Source organism: Ammospiza caudacuta, chromosome 13 (assembly GCF_027887145.1).
Source record: "Ammospiza caudacuta isolate bAmmCau1 chromosome 13, bAmmCau1.pri, whole genome shotgun sequence".
Lineage (NCBI taxonomy): Eukaryota > Metazoa > Chordata > Aves > Passeriformes > Passerellidae > Ammospiza > Ammospiza caudacuta.
In genome coordinates this window covers 20,469,057-20,485,899 of record NC_080605.1, presented here as the reverse complement: position 1 = coordinate 20,485,899, position 16,843 = coordinate 20,469,057, and the positions used below count along the sequence as shown (strand labels likewise).

The 16,843-nt window shown below is 44.6% G+C and overlaps 1 protein-coding gene across 1 annotated transcript in view; it reads right to left on the bottom strand.

Moving 5' to 3' along the window:
- Positions 1 to 16,843, bottom strand: part of BANP (BTG3 associated nuclear protein) — a 109,605-nt gene that overhangs the window by 58,117 nt on the left and 34,645 nt on the right. Inside the window, exons 7-8 of the mRNA XM_058813530.1 lie at positions 13,601 to 13,840; positions 1,064 to 1,231 (exon numbers count right to left, since the gene is read on the bottom strand). Coding sequence (XP_058669513.1) covers positions 1,064 to 1,231; positions 13,601 to 13,840 — 408 coding nt within the window. The remainder of the gene's footprint in view (positions 1 to 1,063; positions 1,232 to 13,600; positions 13,841 to 16,843) is intronic.

The following is a 16,843-nucleotide window of genomic DNA, read 5'->3' as shown; positions in this document are numbered from 1 at the left end:
AAAGACTGAAAGCAAAAATCCCATCAACATAGAGGGCTTATGGTTATCATTACATTGATTAGTTGTTTTAATTTGAGATTTTTGGATGGGATTCCCTGTTCCAGCACATAAAATTTTCCATTGAAAGCAGATTTTGTCATTCTTTGCATGAGATACAGTGGTTAGTGTTAACATGCAACCAAAAATTTTATGCAGGCAAATGAACTGACTTCCTTTTCTTTGGGCTGCCTTCCAAAGCCCTGGTTTTAATATCTAATGTACAAAAGTCCCAGAACACTGCTTTATATTAAAAGCATGAGCCAGAAATGTCCTCAGAGAACACTCCTGAGGTCAGGATTTTGCATTTGTTATCCAGGCCTCCGTACCTAGATGGAAATATGGAATCACCTACAGCACATTTCATGTCTGCAGAGGAAAACACTTCAGGAACAGCATTTAGCACGTCCCACTGAATGGTGTGAACACACTGGGAAGGATTTAGTCACTTGATTCCTCCTAGGAACAACAACTGCAAAGATATTTGGACTTTCTCCTCAAAGAACTGAGCGTGGTAAAAATACAAAATTCCAGCACAAAGCTGCAGGAGCTGAAGCCATAGGGGTGGACAGAAAGCAGGGCTGGGTGGGATTTTGGGAATTAATTGTTCCCTGTGAGGGTGGGGAGGCTCCCAGAGCAGCTGTGGCTGTCCCTGGATTCCTGAAGTGCCCAAGGCCAGGCTGGAATAACCTGGGACAGTGGAAGGTGTCAGGGGTGGAATTAGATGAACTTCAAGGTCCTTTCCACCCAAATCATTGCAGGATTCCACACTCTCAGCACCTCAGCAAAGCCAGGCAGCCAAACTAAAATTCATCTTGGACACCAAGAGGGATTTATGAGGCTGGAATAACCTGGGAAAATGGAAGGTGTCCCTGCCCATGGCAGGGGTGGAATTAGATGATTTCAAGGTCCCTTCCGCCCAAACCATCGCAGGATCCCACACTCTCAGCAAAGCCAGGCAGCCAAACTAAAATTCACCTTGGAAACCAAGAGGGATTTCTGATTGGGGGCAAGGTTTGGCTTGTACCTGAGCCACTGTAGGAGGAGGATGAGGGGGTTCTCCTGGAGAAGCTTTTCACAGCCAGGCTCTGGCCTCTCTGCTTCCTCCTCCAGGCTGTCCTGCACTTGGAGTCGATGCTCTGCTTGATGCGGTACCAGTCCGACTCTGTGATGCCAAACTTGTAAAACAGGTGGCCTGGAATGGAGGAAAAAGAAAAAATTGCAAAAATACAGCAGAATATAGCATAGAAATGCCTTAGAAATGCCATAGAGTAAGAGAGACACTGAGAGATGGAAATAGAAACAAGTTTCAAAGGATGGCTTTACAGAAAAGACTGGATACTTTGGAGAAATAAAATTATGAAAGATGCACTGTAGTAGGACCCACAAGGGTTAATTTTAGATTATTGGCTTTAAGGCTTCTCATTTTGATGGTGTGAATTATAACAGCTGTATTGTCTCACCCTTCTCAAGAGACTGAAAATGGAATAAAAGTTTAAGCACCTCTCAGCTGCCTCATGTCTAGCTCAGAAAGGGCTTAATTTGACAATAATAATCAACACAAACTTGTATTTTCCAGAAAACAGAGAGGACACACACAGTCCCACACAACAGGCTCTGCACCTGCAAAGAGCCCCAAAGCTGAGCAGTTACAGGACTTCTTCAACAAACCTTTTTCCCAAAAGTCAGTGATTGTTCACCTGCACAGTTCTGGGTGTAAAAATGCCAGGAATTTTAAAAGTGTGAAACGTGCATGGAATTTTATCAGCTGCACTGGGGTCTGTGGAAGCTGCACTGTTACAAACCAAGAGGAGGATCCAGCACTGCAAAGGCAAAGCTGGAGCAGGGATTACTCCTCACTGACAGTACCCCTCAATAAGTCTGACTACAAAACTGACTCCTGCTGAAGAAGGAAAATGCAGAAAATTCCATATAGAAAAAAAAAAAAATCAACTCTTTTAAAGCTCAGTGCAAAATGGACCCAAATTCAGTAAAAACCAGAGCCCAAAAGGAGGATCCCCTCACAGCTGCTCCTAGAATTCAGGCACTTCAGGAGCCTCAGGATGAACTCTGCAGCCCCTGGTGCTGAGCTGCCAAAGTGTTCCATGAACAAGGTGAGGAGTGGCTTTAAAGCTGGGAATTTCACTGGGAATGCCGTGCAGTGTCAGCTTGAATTATTCCACACTTTCATTGCAGCTTTTGAGGGGTTTGGATGTTCCTAAAGCACCAACACTGGAGAGCAAAAAACTTCAAGCCCTCACGGAAAAAAATCCCCTGAAAAATCCATTATTTGCCCATCTGAAATAGAGGGAGATGGATTTTTACATGGACAGGACAAGGGGAATGGCTTCAAACTGACAAAGATAAGGGGTAGGGGGGATTTTGGGAAGGAATTGTTCCCTGTGAGGGTGGAGAGGGGCTGGGCTGGAATTCCCAGAGCAGCTGTGGCTGCCCCTGATCCCTGGCAGTGCCCAAGGCCAGGCTGGGACAGAGCAGGTGCCTCTGCCCATTAAATGAACTTTAAGGTCCTTCCCACCCAAACCATCCCAGGATTCTCTGATCCAAACCCCCTAAATCCAACCAGAGCTCCCTGAACATTCAATATGTTAATACTCTCAAAATTCAGAGGTGCAACAGTGAACAAGCCAGGGCTGCCAGAGATGCTTTTACTCCACAGGGCAAGGCTTCAAGAATCTCTAAAATTCTCATTTTCCTTTCCCTACCCTGCAAAGTAAAATAATCTTTTCCACTTACTGGGCTTTCCATCTTCCTCTCAGATGGGCTCCTAATCCTGTGAAGGACTTGCCTAAGCTGTTGTATATAGAACCTAAAGAACAGGATATGGGCTGCTCCTGCAAGACAAACGATTTGAAGCCTGGAGCCACAAAATTCCAGGTTTGCACAAACTAAAAGCTCCACAGCTTCCTCTGCATTACAAATGAGCCCAGAGTCCTCAAAGCCTGAAATCTGCAGGCTCTAACAGAGCCAAGTGGAGAAGTGGATCTCTTGTGGCATCATTTTTTAAAATAAAATTTATTTTTTCAATGTTTTTATTATTTTTTGTAGGAGCAAATTGAAATAAAGGAGAGAATACACAGGAAGAAAACACAGGACCCCAAAATCTACTTCAAAAGTGCTTTGAAGTCCCCCAAAATTTCTCATTTCTAAGTGACAGCAAGAACACAGAGAAGTTTACAGCCCTGTGTGGTGTCTCCAAACTGGGAAAGGAGAAAAATGGGCTGAAATTCCAATTTGCTGCTGTGCAGGGTTCCTTTCCATGGGTGTCAGCAAAAGCAGAGCACAGAATGAATTTCAGATGGAAAATCTGCGCAGTCACTGTCGCAATCTAAAACGCTGTTTTACAACCAGGTCCTGAGCAAGACATTTCCTACCAGGAAAAATCACAACCTAAAGGCACTGGAGGAGTTTTTAAGGGGATAAAAAGTTCCCAGTGGCATTAAAAAGATGATTTACCTGCAGGAGAGAGAGAAATCCCCCAAATTGTGCACACAATAGCAGAGTGGAGTGCGCTGAGTGCTCCCTATCCACAAATAACTGCAGGCAGGAGAGCCCCCAGCATGTCCCAATCCCAACCCACCCAAAATCAGGATATTGGAAATGAGACCTCTCACTTGGGGAAATCCAGAGGAGAGAAAAGGCAGGAAAGCTCCAGGGAGAAGGGATTTGAGGGGTTTTTGGATCATTTACTCTCCAAAGCTGCATCAAACATTGATATTTTACACAGCACAGCATCCATGAGCCACAGAACAGCACAGAAAAATCCGGGCAGGAATATAAATCAGCACTTGGACCAAAAGACAATGATTTGGAAGATGGATGCCCATAAAAGAAGAGTAAAGTACAGGATTTAGATAATTTAAGACTGGCTGTGTTTTTAGTGATCTTTTCATGAATGGTGCCTCAAAAAAGAAAAAAAGTCCTTATTTTAAAACAATAAAAACCCAAGTTTGCTTTTTTGGGGGGAGGAATCTCATTTCCTGAAGGAAGCTTTCCATAAAAAACACACCAGAGACTTAAAAATAGTTCAGTGATTTCATAAATTGCAGGAGTTGGGGTGATTTATACGGACAGAGAGATCCTGGCTGCAGTTGGGAGACAAAAAGGGCTGCAAAGAGAATTCAGGAGCCACAGGGGAGAAAAGAGGAAATCAAGGATCAACATTCCAATCTGAGCAAGGAAAAGCTCAGGAAGAAGGCAAAAATCAGGAAAATTCGAGTCAGCTTTAAAAGGCAACAGGTGCAGCAGGGATCAGAGACAGGGAGAGAGCTGGGGGAGTTCAATTAAAATGAAAAAGAGCAACACAAGCAGGTCTGAAATAAATCTTTCTGTGGTTTTGAAAGGAAATAAAAAATAGGGGAAAAAACCCTTGGGAATACAAAGATTTGATTTGGTACAAACACAGAGGAGGTGTCTGAAATGATTCAACACTCCCAAATTTTTGGAGCATCTGCTGTACAAAATAAAGAGAAAAAGGGTTGGAGCTTGCTAAAAACAAGAATTAATTATAAACTAAGAAAATCCCAGGCAAACCATGTTCCTGAGGAAGTAATCCTCTCTTTCTGGAAGGTCAGAAGTCAAGGAGCAAAAGACAAAACAATCCCCACAGAAAATGAAACTGTAAAGAAATCTAATTAAGAACAAATTGAGGAGGAAGAGATCAAAACCAGACATGAAATATTCCATCCTCATCCCACATTCAGAACCAGCTCCTAAAAATCAAATTCTATGGCAGGAGTTTCATTTGCACACCCTGAGTTCCTGCTGCTCCTCATTCTCCAGGAATCACAGATTTCCTTGGAAATTTCTGAGGTAAATCAGTATTTTCATGCACTTGGCAGAGTTAGGCTGAGGTGGTCCAGAAATTCCTGCTGGTTTTGGTGCATTTGGAAAGATTTGGGAAAGTGCATCACAGAATCCAACAGCCATGTATAAAATACAAACATATTTCTATTAATACAGAATCCAAGCAGATTTAGGTCACTGCTCCTTTACTTTCCAATTCCCTCTAATTTTTCAAACCCAAAGAAAAGCACCAGGATGGGGAATTCATCTTGAAGTGATGGACAGAATCCTTTTAAATTGACAGGAACATGATGGATCCTACAAGAAACAAAAGGCTCCTGCCTGCTCAGAGGAGAAGGGGCTGATTTTTTGGGGCTTTGGCACCCCAAATTCATTTTTTCTGAGCAGGGTCACACATTTGGAGTCTCTTTGATTAAACCAAGAGCACATGACAGCAAAATCTGCTGCTCCAAACACGGAGGGAGCAGAGGAAAAGCTGAAGCACCTCTGGAATTCCTCCTTGAGCCTTCAGGCTTTGATTCTGCAAAGCTGATGCAGGGCTTGCCCTGCCCATATTGAAACCATTGGAATTGTTTACTCCTCTGACAGCTGGGGGATGATCTCCACAGCTGAGAGCCTCTTCCCCCTGCTCAGACTGGGATGTTCAGGTTTGGGATGCACGAGGGGAGGGATGCCAGAGCTTTGGAGGCTCATCCAGTGTCACACGGCTGGAAAATCCATCCTGGCACCAAAAATTCCCTTTCCAGGACATTGCTCTGATCCACAACGTCCAAAGAGAGACAGGAGGAGCTGCTGGGGGAGAGGGGGGAGGGAAGGCAAACTCAGCTACCAAGTCATTAACTCTGTTCATTAATATTTATTTAGGATATTTATCTGAATAGTTCATCTTTAACAAGTCACAGATTCAGAGGAGACATGAAAATTTAAGTTATATTAAATGCCTTTGTTCTTCAAATTAAAAGAACCCTACCAGAAGTTTTAAAAATGAAAAATTAATGTTAATTGGGATCTAGAGTCTCCAAATTCCACCAAGGGATCCTGTTCCAGAGCAGGAGAGCTCCTCCACTCAGTCACACCTCAGCACCTCTCTGGAAGAGCAGCCAGGCCATTTTTACCTATTTTACAGCAAGCAGAACCTGGTTTATTCTGATTTATGGAAGGAGCCATCAGCATTCAAACATTGCCATCTAGTGGGGTGTCAAATTCCCAGTGTGGCAGGAAAAGATGGATTTTTATCTGCTCCTGGTTTGCTCCATCCCAACTCCCCACAGGACACAGAGAGTGCTCTGAAACATTCTGGAGCTGCAGGAGCAGGGAGAGGCTGGGGTGAATGAAATAATTCATCCCTGGATAATTAACTAATCCCTGCAGGAACAGAATATTTGTGAAGTTCCTGGAATTCCACGTGTTACAGAATTCCCAGAGGGATCCTTCAATCCCTTTCCTGATGGTGACAGAACATCCACAGCTGTTTAATAACCTGAGTAAAATTATTAACAATTAATCAACCCCTACAAGAAAATAATTCTGGACCAAAGTACAATTATTATAAATTAATCTATCAACCCCTACAAGAAAATAATTCTGGACCAAAGTACAATTATTATAAATTAATCAATCAACCCCTACAAGAAAATAATTCTGCACCAAACAAAGGGTTTATAACCTGAAAAGAGCAAACTCTTCCTGTTCTCTGCTCCAGGTCCCCAGTTACACCAGAGTGATGACACTGGACAAATGGCATTTGCTTCTAGTTTTTTCCATCACAAAAAATCTTACATTTATTCCTATTTTGTCTCCCATTTTTAAAAGAGAAGACAACAGCTTCAGCAGAAACCTTCCCAAAGAGCCCAACTTCAGACTTGCCCTTTAGCTCTTTCCACAGCCCTGAAAGAGCCCTGGCAAAGCCATTTTTGTGTGCCCAGGCTCAGCACTCTGCTCCTGCCTGTGCAGACCTGCTCACTCCAGCACGTACTCCAACCAAGCCTGGCCAAAGGGGAGAAGCGCTGAGAGATGGAAGGAGTGTGCAAACAGATGGTCCAAGTGACCTCATACATTCATTTTTCTGGTTTCTGCAGAGCCCAGCACTCACCAGAGCCTGACAGCACATCACACACGGTGCAGTTACAGCAGCGGGGACTGACAGCCCCACCACGGCTTTGCCAAGAACGGAAAATTGAATTTCTCACTTTTCTAACACAAAGACAACAAGAGGAGTGTGAGGAGGAGAGAGAAAACGCACAATTTATTTTCTTTCCCCAAAATTGCTGCTTTTTTTTTTCAGTTTATTAACAGGGCTTGGCCAGGAAAATAATTGAAATCAAGAGAAGTGCCCAGGAAAGAAGCAAACTGCAGGCAGCAGCGAGTTCCAGCTGAAAGTAGGGCCAGCACTGATGCCATGGATGAGAACTGTGGGGCTGAGATAAACTCAATGGGTTCTCCCATTATCTTCTTGCCTGGCCTCAAACGAGGTTATCAGTGCCCTGCATGTGGCAGCATTTAATTGATTCACAAAGCAGCAGCTCTGTGGAGCTGGAGCCAGGCTCGTGCAGCTCTGAGGGACACAAGTGTGTGAGAGCAGCAGCAGCACGAGGCCAACAGAAATTAAAGCTCTTCAGACAGGAGAAAAGCCCAGCAGAAAGGATTTCTTTCACTTCTTGCTTTTTAAAGATGTGCTGAACTCTCAGACTCTGCTCCTGACGAGGAGAGAGCTCCACAGCTCTGCAGCCTCTCTGGTTGTGTCCCCAGCAGGTGACACCACTGGTGACCTTCTCAACAGAGCCAGCCCAGCTGCAGGGGGAGCAGAGCCCCTGGCAAGGCTCAGAGCCCAGGCTGTGACAGCACAGAGCTGAGCAGGACCTGCACAATTCCCCCAGTTCCACCCCAAAGGGAACCTGTCCCACCCTGAGCCATGCTGAGGAGCACAGAGCTGAGCAGGACCTGCACAATTCCCCCAGTTCCACCCCAAAGGGAACCTGTCCCACCCTGAGCCATGCTGAGGAGCACAGAGCTGAGCAGGACCTGCACAATTCCCCCAGTTCCACCCCAAAGGGAACCTGTCCCACACCCTGAGCCATGCTGAGGAGCAGGAGTGTCCCACGGGGTGCCTGAGCACCTGGAGCAGTGCAGGGTGTCCTGGAAGGACAGACTCCAGTCCCTCCCAAAGCAAACAGTGCCAGGGTGCTGTGATAACACCACAGAACAGCCTGCAGCCACTCTGTGTTTCCCAAGAACTGCAGCCCGTGGTGTTTAACACCGGGAGAAGAAAATGTTGGCACAAAGGATTTCCAGGGACCACAGGATTAGCTCATCCAGCAGACACAAACCACAGGACTCCTGTTCAGGCTCCCAGGGCTGGGCAGAGGAGCTCTTGTCCTACAGCCTGAGGGACCCTGGGCTGGGGCCAGCAGCTCAGGGATGCTCAGGAAATTGCTGGGATGAGCTCTGCCACTGCCCCAAGCCTCCAGAGCATCCATGGCTGATCCTGGGGGACTGAACCAACAATTACCAACATCCCAATCACAGAAATCACCGCTTTCTGCTGCTGATGAAATGTTAAAGACACAGGATAAAATGCCAATTTGGATCATTTTTCCTCAGGCTCTCCAGCAGTCTCCAGATGGAATCCAAGGTTTGGATGCACCTCCGCAAGTGCTGATGTTCAGGATTGTGGCATGTTGGTGTGACACTTTCAAACCATGGGATGTTATTCAATACTCTGACAGCCAGCCATACTCTGAATATTGTGGGATATTCAGAAATGAGACACGAGAAGCTCCAAATTATAAACAGGAAATGAAAGGAAGACAAAATATGCCAAAAAAGCATACAAATATTAGAAAGGAAAGAAGAAAAAGAGGAAAAATTGGTAGAGTTAATAAAAATTCAGTAATAAAAAAGGCTTTTAGAAGTGGGAAAGTGAAAGAATAGAAAATATTGATGATATTCTGTATTTATAGCGCATGTCCCAAACTGCAATGTTTGTGTACAGCACCTGAAGGAGACAGAAGCTGGAGAGAAATTATTTCCAGGGCTCTGGAGGGGCAGGACACAAGGGATGGCCTCTCACTGCCAGGGACAGGGTTAGGTGGGATTTTGGGATGGAATCATCCCCTAGGAGGGGTGAAGAGGCCCTGGAATGGATTCACTGAGCAGCTGTGGCTGCCCCTGCATCCCTGGCAGTGCCCAAGGCCAGGCTGGACAGGGCTGGGAGCAGCCTGGGACAGTGGGAGGTGTCCCTGCCATGGCAGGGGGTGGCACTGGATCTTCAAAATACAACTATAAATATACATATAACTATAAATACACATATAACTATAAATATATATATAAATATACAAATAAATATATAAATATAAAATATAACTATAAAGAATTGCTGCACACAGCCCAAACCACTCCAGGATTCCATGATAAACATCTTAAAAAACAGCACCAGCCTGGAGTGTCCCACAAAACATCCTCTGGTGAGAAACATCCGAGCTCAGCTCATCCATGAGAACTTCCTGCCCTTCCTCCAGTATTTCCAAGCAGGATAATCCCCAAGAAGGACAGAAATGTGATCCATTTGTGTTTATCCTGCTGTTATGAAGCTCAGACTCCCCATGAAAAGCTGGAGCAGCAGTGCTGAGCTCCCCACACGTTTCCCAGGCCACCAGAGGCAGCTCCAAGCAGCCTAACCTGTGGGCAGCAATATTTCTATTTCTATTCCTATTCCTATTTCTCTCTCCATACATAAACTCATCCCACTGCCATCAGCTCCACAGCCAAATGTGGTTCCTATTAAGCAGCCGTGTGTGGGCTGCAGCTCCAGAGCTGGTGTGTGGATTTTTGGGAAGCAGAGCCAGTGTTTAATTCCATTTGGCCTCTGCTGTGGACACAAGTCCTTTCAGAGTGTATTAACATCTCTTTCAACTCCTGCAGTAGGAGAAGTGCTCCCATCCCTGCTGCAAGGAATGTTTTATAGAACAGGAGCAGCAAGCTTTGATTTCTTTCTGTGCTGTGTTTTTGTGGCTTAAAAAGTGAAGTTATTTGGCTTTTGAAGCAGAAAATGCATCATTCAGAGTTAAAAATCAGATTTTATCATTAGGTATTCTCAGCTAACACTGTGTTTTATGGTATTTAAAAGACAGGGATGCATTCTGGAGGAAATTAAAGGGAAATGGGAAAATTCACTCTATGAGAGTGGAAGCAGATGGGAAAATTCACCCAAAGTTTTCAGCACAGTTTCCTCCCCTCTGTGAGCACTGCAGGGTTTGGGTGGGGGATTTGAGGGTTTGAGTTGTTTTTTTTTTCTCAGCAACAATCCTGTCCCTAACAAGAGAGTTATTTCCATGTGCATAAACCATTCCCTGAGCAACAGATGCTGTCTGGAGGCAAAATAAGAATTTTGGGGTCCAATAACACAAGGGCACAGGTTCCCCTTAATACAATCCATGAGTTTGGATCTCCTTCCTCCACCCAGACAGAAATTCTGCATTAAATGTGCAGGTTATGATCTTCCATCCTCTTAGAATAATTAACCAGAACTGACAAATAAGTGGGAAAATGAGAGTCTACAAAAACCCATGTGCAGAGCAAGGGGCTTGCACAGAAATAACACACAAAGTTACACACAATAATATATAAAATATGTGTATATATAAATATATATTATAAGCAACTAATCTTATTTTGTTTTCATTTAGTTACTTTGATTATTTTGAAGAATAAGAACTACTGATAAATTTTCTTTTCTAACCTTCTGAAATCCCCCCTCCATTTTTTCCAGCATGCCATGGAAAATCATCTTTTCTATTACACCATTTCTTATAACTGAAAAATTCTGAATTTGGGAATCTGTTTTTTCCAACTTGCTTGTGGAAATTGCTGTAAAATCTCCAAAGAGCTAAACCTGTATTTTCTGTTAGGCAAAGAAAATTACAACTGAGGATGTTCTTGGATTGTATTTCACCAGCAAAAGTCTCCATTTTTAGCAGGGCTGAGGTAATGAGCTATTTAATGACATAGATTGTGTTTAAATCATTCTGGTTTCTTGCCCAAAAGCTCTCCTCAGTACCACTGCCACCCCACAAGCAAATTCCTACCACAAGTGAAAATTTAGACTTCCAAAGATAAACTTTCCTCTCCTCTTGTGGTAAACCCTGTGCAGAGCATCAAGAATTTTTAATAAACACACATCTCTTCATTTTCTATACTTTCTGCATATTACACAAAATACTTTCTCTATTAAATGCAGATTTGCTTGGTGTTTTTCTTATAGGAAAAAAATAAAGATGGAATATCTTGGCACTGACAAACTGCAAGAAACCTGAAACGAAAGGAAAAACAAAATCCTTTCTATTTCCTTGGGCTCCTCTGCCTGTGACTGGCACAGGCTAGGCTGATGACATTGGATTTTTCATTTCTGGTTGAATTAAGTCATCAAAGCATCATTGGCTCAGAGCAGAAGCAAATCCCACTGTGGGGACCAGCCCTGAGGGGGTTCCCATGCCAGGAACACTCAGGTTTGGGGTGATTTTCTGGGAGAACACCTCAGGGATGAAAAGCAGATGTGTGTGCACAGGAAAGGGGGTTTGGGATGGCAGGGATGGAATCATGGCACACACGGACTCTGAGCGTGGGCACAGTCCCATCCTCGAGAGCTGAGTGCTCCACATTCCTCACCAGGCTGCTGAATCCAGCTCCACTCCCACTTAATTACTGCCAGTGATGACACATGAGGTTATTAAGTGAAATCATCATTCCTGGACCACTGTTCTCACTGCTACATTTGCTGCTCCATCAAGTTCTGTGTTTTCTTTGCTGGTTGCCACAGGATTCTTTGTCCTTGCTGGTAGCAGATCAACATTTCACTGCCCAAACCAGACTTCTCTGGCCAGATCCACACAGGCTCTATTTTTTCCAGAAATCCCGAGTTTTTTATGGCCTGGCTCCCAAAAGAAAACAACTCAGCAGCCAAGAGCAGGAAGGAGTGAAGTTGTTTAAGATACCTGGATCCCAAACCAAGCTGATATCACCAAAGTCAGACCCTGATTGCTGCTCATGATCCCCTGCTCTCACATCTGTGCCATTCCAGGCCTTCTCCAGCTGCAGGGATCACTTCCATAATCTAGTATTCTCATGGTCAGAATGCCTCACAGAAATGACACAATCCCCAGCTTGAGCACTGGGTCACATGGACACATTCCTTCCCCATGCTCACACTGGCAAACATCTCATCTTCCTCCACCACCAGTTACAAACTGACCCATGTGATTTGTGCTCTCAGATTTGAGGGATGGGAAAAGAACTGCCTGGGAATTGCTTTAACACTGGTGCAAGATCCATTTCTTAGTTTTTCTAAAAGCTTTTAAGAAAAATCTATGCTTTAATAGCAACATCATTAACACTGATGAGATCAGCAGACAAGAAGGCTTTGGAGATCAGCATTAATTTGCATTATCATCTCTCTTAAAAATACATATTTAATGTGTTTGTAAAAGAAGCCCAAAGTCGCCTTCTTCAGGTAAATAATGAAGCAAAAATTGCCCTAATGCAGCCACCTGAGTGGGTTAGATTTGGTTTTCAATTTCCCCAAAATAGCCTGAAAACCACTGGAAACAGCAGCAGATAAGAGGAACATGATTCCTGCCATCACCAAACACCATTCTTATTTCCTTCCCTGGAACTGTCCCACAGCCACTTCTCCAAACAGCACCCCAAATAATCCCTGACCTCTTCCTAAGCCTTACCTGGAGTTTCAAATTGCCAATTCCATACAAAACTCACCAGTAGGACAAATTATTCCCACTCCAGATCCACTGGTGACTACACAAAATGTGACTACAAAGGATCTGGTAACAAGAGGACCTCCTGGTTTATTAGAATCCAGTTCAAGGATCCCTCCTGGGCCTGCCCAGACAGCCCAACAACCCCAGCCTGTCCCTGGGAACGGTGTCCAAACACTCCTGGAGCTCTGGCAGCCTCAGGGCTGTGCCCATTCCCTGACTGCAGTGTTCAACCACCCCCTGGCAGCAGAAACTTCTCCCAGAGCCCTGGTTGTGCTGGTTTCTTGGAAATAAAGCACAGGGAGCAGACTTGGCTGTCCTCAATGTATTCACTAGCAAATCAGCACAGCAGAACACGATGCTCACGTCCAGATTCCTCTTTTCATTTCAAACCAGTGGCTGTGCCTTTGTTCTACATGAAACCACATTTGATCCCTTTTAAATTAACAAATATCGTGCCTTTAACACAAATAATATCAGTTCACAGCTCCATAACAGCTTAAATAATGCAAAGAGTGGTACACATGGAGCAGACAGAAATCCAACAGCGTCCTGCCATTCCTGTGAACCCAGATTTTATGATCCTGACATTGCCAACTTTTCCCATCACAATCTCAGCAAGTCTTCTGAAAAAACAGACATAAATGGGAAGTCAAAAACTATGGTTCAAGACCATGCTGATCTGAGCACTTGAACAGTATTGAAATTTGTGTTACTAATTATTTCTGCAATATTTACTACACTCACAGCTGGTGATTGCACAGATGTCAGAATTCAGAATAAAAGACTGAGGAATTTCTGGTGAATACCCACCAAGTGAAGTAAACCGGCCTTTTAGGATTTCTTCCTAAAACCTTCTTCATAAACAAAAGCCACCAGAACATCTCACCACGCATCAAACACACTTAAAATCTCATTTAATCCATCCATTTCTGCCTTATCCACACGTCAAACTCCCCGGTTTCACTCACAGCGAATCCCGTAGATCATGAGAGGATCCAGCTGCTTCTTGCCGTGCTTGCCCTGGCCCGAGAGGTTGGAGATGGCCTGGATCTCCCTGTGAAAGAGGTAATCCAGCAGGGTCAGGGCCATCTTCTCGGCCGTGCGGCAGTTGGTGCTGATGTGCAGCATGTCCGCGGGCGTGATGGGGCAGCGCACGCGCATCTCGGGGTTGTTCTCATCGCCCAGCCACGTCCCGTTGGGATAATCCTCTGAAACACACATGGGGACAGCTGGGGTAACCCTCTGAAACACACATGGGGACAGCTGGGGTAACCCTCTGAAACACACATGGGGACAGCTGGGGTAATCCTCCAAAACACACATGGGACAAGGGTAAGCAAGGAGACAGGCTGGGGTAATCCTCTCAAACACACATGCGGAAGGGTGAGCAAGGCTGGGGTAATCCTCTCAAACACACATGGGGCAAAGGCTGAGCAGGGAGGCAGGCTCAGGACACAGCCAGGATTGCTCAAGTTTGCATCCTCTCCCCCACTTTGCCTCCTGGTGTCCCATGGGCTTTCCCAGCTGAGCGCAGCGGGATCGCGGTGCTGGCCACTGAGAGAAAGAAACCCAAATTCACCCAGCAGTGACCTAAAGCTGTTGTTGTTCGTGTTCTGACCCACAGAGCAACTGGTGAGGCCAGTCCAGGTGTCCAACTCTCAGAGATCTCTTTTATTGAGAAACCACTCCAGGCCCAGTGCTCTCATCCCCTAAAAATGAAGGTTACTGCAGCTGCGGGATATTCTCAAAGCACAGCAAATTTCAAGCAGTCAACAACTTTGAACCTTGTTTTTCCCCAACCCCAAAGCCATTTCTGGTTGTCAAACCCATGAGATTAAAGCAAGGCTAAGCAAGATTTTAGATTTAGGAAATTATAATCAATAGTGAGCACCAACCTGTTTAATCATTTAAAAGGAGTACATCGAGCAATTACAATAATTTGGGATGTAACCAGAGATCCTAAATATAATTTGGGTTTTTCCTCATATTTACTGGCTATATTATTTTCTAAATAATAGCTTCCCAAGGAACAGGCCCAGCAGAAGGATAATTATTCAAACACTAATCATCTTCCCTCTTATTCAAACATAGGGCCATCAGAGCCACAGCTATACCTACCTACACACACTCAATATATTAAGAAGTTTTTTATTTCTTTCCCAGTTTGTCAGGGGGAACAAAAAGGAACACTAGGGATTTAATTAAATAAATAAATAGAATTCAAAGGAGTATTAGGCCCTTACTTCAATTAACCTGTGCAGACAATGCCAAAAGTTGATGGATTCAAGACTAACCAGCAACTGGAACAGAGCTCAGGACCAACCCCACCTCAAGTGGAGGATGGAACACAGAGCCAAGGATGAGACTCCCATTCCAGACATAAACCAAACCTCCAGAATTCCTCACACTGCTCATAGGAGCAGGGTAGGAAGCACTCCAGCAATATTTCAGTGTCCACTGACATGGACCATTTGGATTTGATTTCCATGTTTGCTCAACTATGGAGTAAAACAAGGTTTGCTGACTGAGGGGTCACTCAGTCCTTCCACTGAGAGCTTTACAGTAATTTATTGTGAACAGCATTCAGTTACAATTACATTAATGACTTTCTTTCATTAAGTGATCTTTGAGCCGAGTTTTGTGTATAGACAAAGTCCCCAATTCCTGGTTTCCATTACCCTTCCATCCCCAAAGGAGGTGACAGAGCTCAGGTCAAACAGCATTTCCTCCTCACACCGAGCAGCACCCACAGCAAGCAGCATCTGGATATCCAAATCCTGCCCTGGGCTTTATCAGACTACAAGCCAGAAGAACTCAATAAAATAGAACATAAAAGCAACTCCAAACACTCCAAGCTGCTTTTCCAGCACAACCTCTGGGCTGAGTCACCCCACATGTCAGGGCCGAGCTCGCGGGCTGAGTAACGACAGGATGAGGCAAACGTTGGGTTGTGCAATCCTGATTTATCACTGAGAGCAGCAGATTATCAGCACGAGCACAGCCACACAGCCAGGGAATGGCTTGGGCTGGAAGGGACCTTAAAATTCATCTCCTCCACCCCTGCCATGGGCAGGAACACCTTCCACCATCCCAGGCTGCTCCAAGCCCTGTCCAGCCTGGCCTTGGGCCAAGCAGGGATGCAGGGGCAGCCACAGCTGCTCTGGGCACCCTAGGCCTCCCCACAGGGAAGAATTTCTTCCTTACATTCAGTGACTTGCAAGGAAAACTATTTATTGTTGACATATGTAGAAACTCATCCCTCCAATTTTTTTCCTGCTGAAATCAGAACTTCATGCCCTTTCCTGAATATATTTTTATACACTTGCAAATTGTTTGTATTTTTTTGCCTTAATTTGATCCTTTCTTTTTTATCCTGAGCCAGGATAGGTCACACTGGCTGCTTTCTGCTCCCAGTACCAGGTGCCATCTGAAAAATAAAGTGGTTTGGATGAGTTGTGCCTTGTTTTGCATGCCACTGTGTCTGGCCTCACCACAAGTCTGGTTACCATTATCAGGGAAAACAACAGGCTGTTCCTCAAGATAAATGGACTGGGTTAGAAAAATTTGGGCAGATCTGGCGAAGCAAAAACATCTCTGGATCAATATGTACGTTTTTCAAAGAAATTCTAGGAAGCCTGAATAAATTATCCTCCAGCCTATCACAGCCTTTCTGCCCTACAGCTCACAGGATTGCTGTTGGATATAGGAATTTTTGTTCCTTATGGAACACCTTTTGCCTCCAGACTTTTCTAACAAACGTTGTTAACCTACATGAACCAAAGATTTTGTTCAATTTGCAAAATCCTCTTTTTTCTGCTGGCACAAAGTCCAGAACATACTGTTTTTACCACATGCAACTGTTCTTTTATTGCTCCCAGCCTGGAAAAAAAGACATTATCTTGTTATTCTGACCTATGACCACAATCCCCCCACTAAATTATCTCTTGCATTTTCCTCCTCCTTTCAAACAGAAAGGGAATTTATTTTATAACCATTTTGCATCAGGCATGACTGAAGTTAACCATGAATCCACTGCAGCTCTGTGAGGGCACAAAAGCTGAATTATTCCTTATTTTAGATCGCAATCATTCCTGCCAGGCTGCCAACACATCTGGCACTTTGCAGGGAGCAAACACAGGACTGGCACCCAAAAATCTGGTGGAAAGAGGAAATCCAGGGCCAGTTCTGAGTGAGGCACAAACACCCTGAGC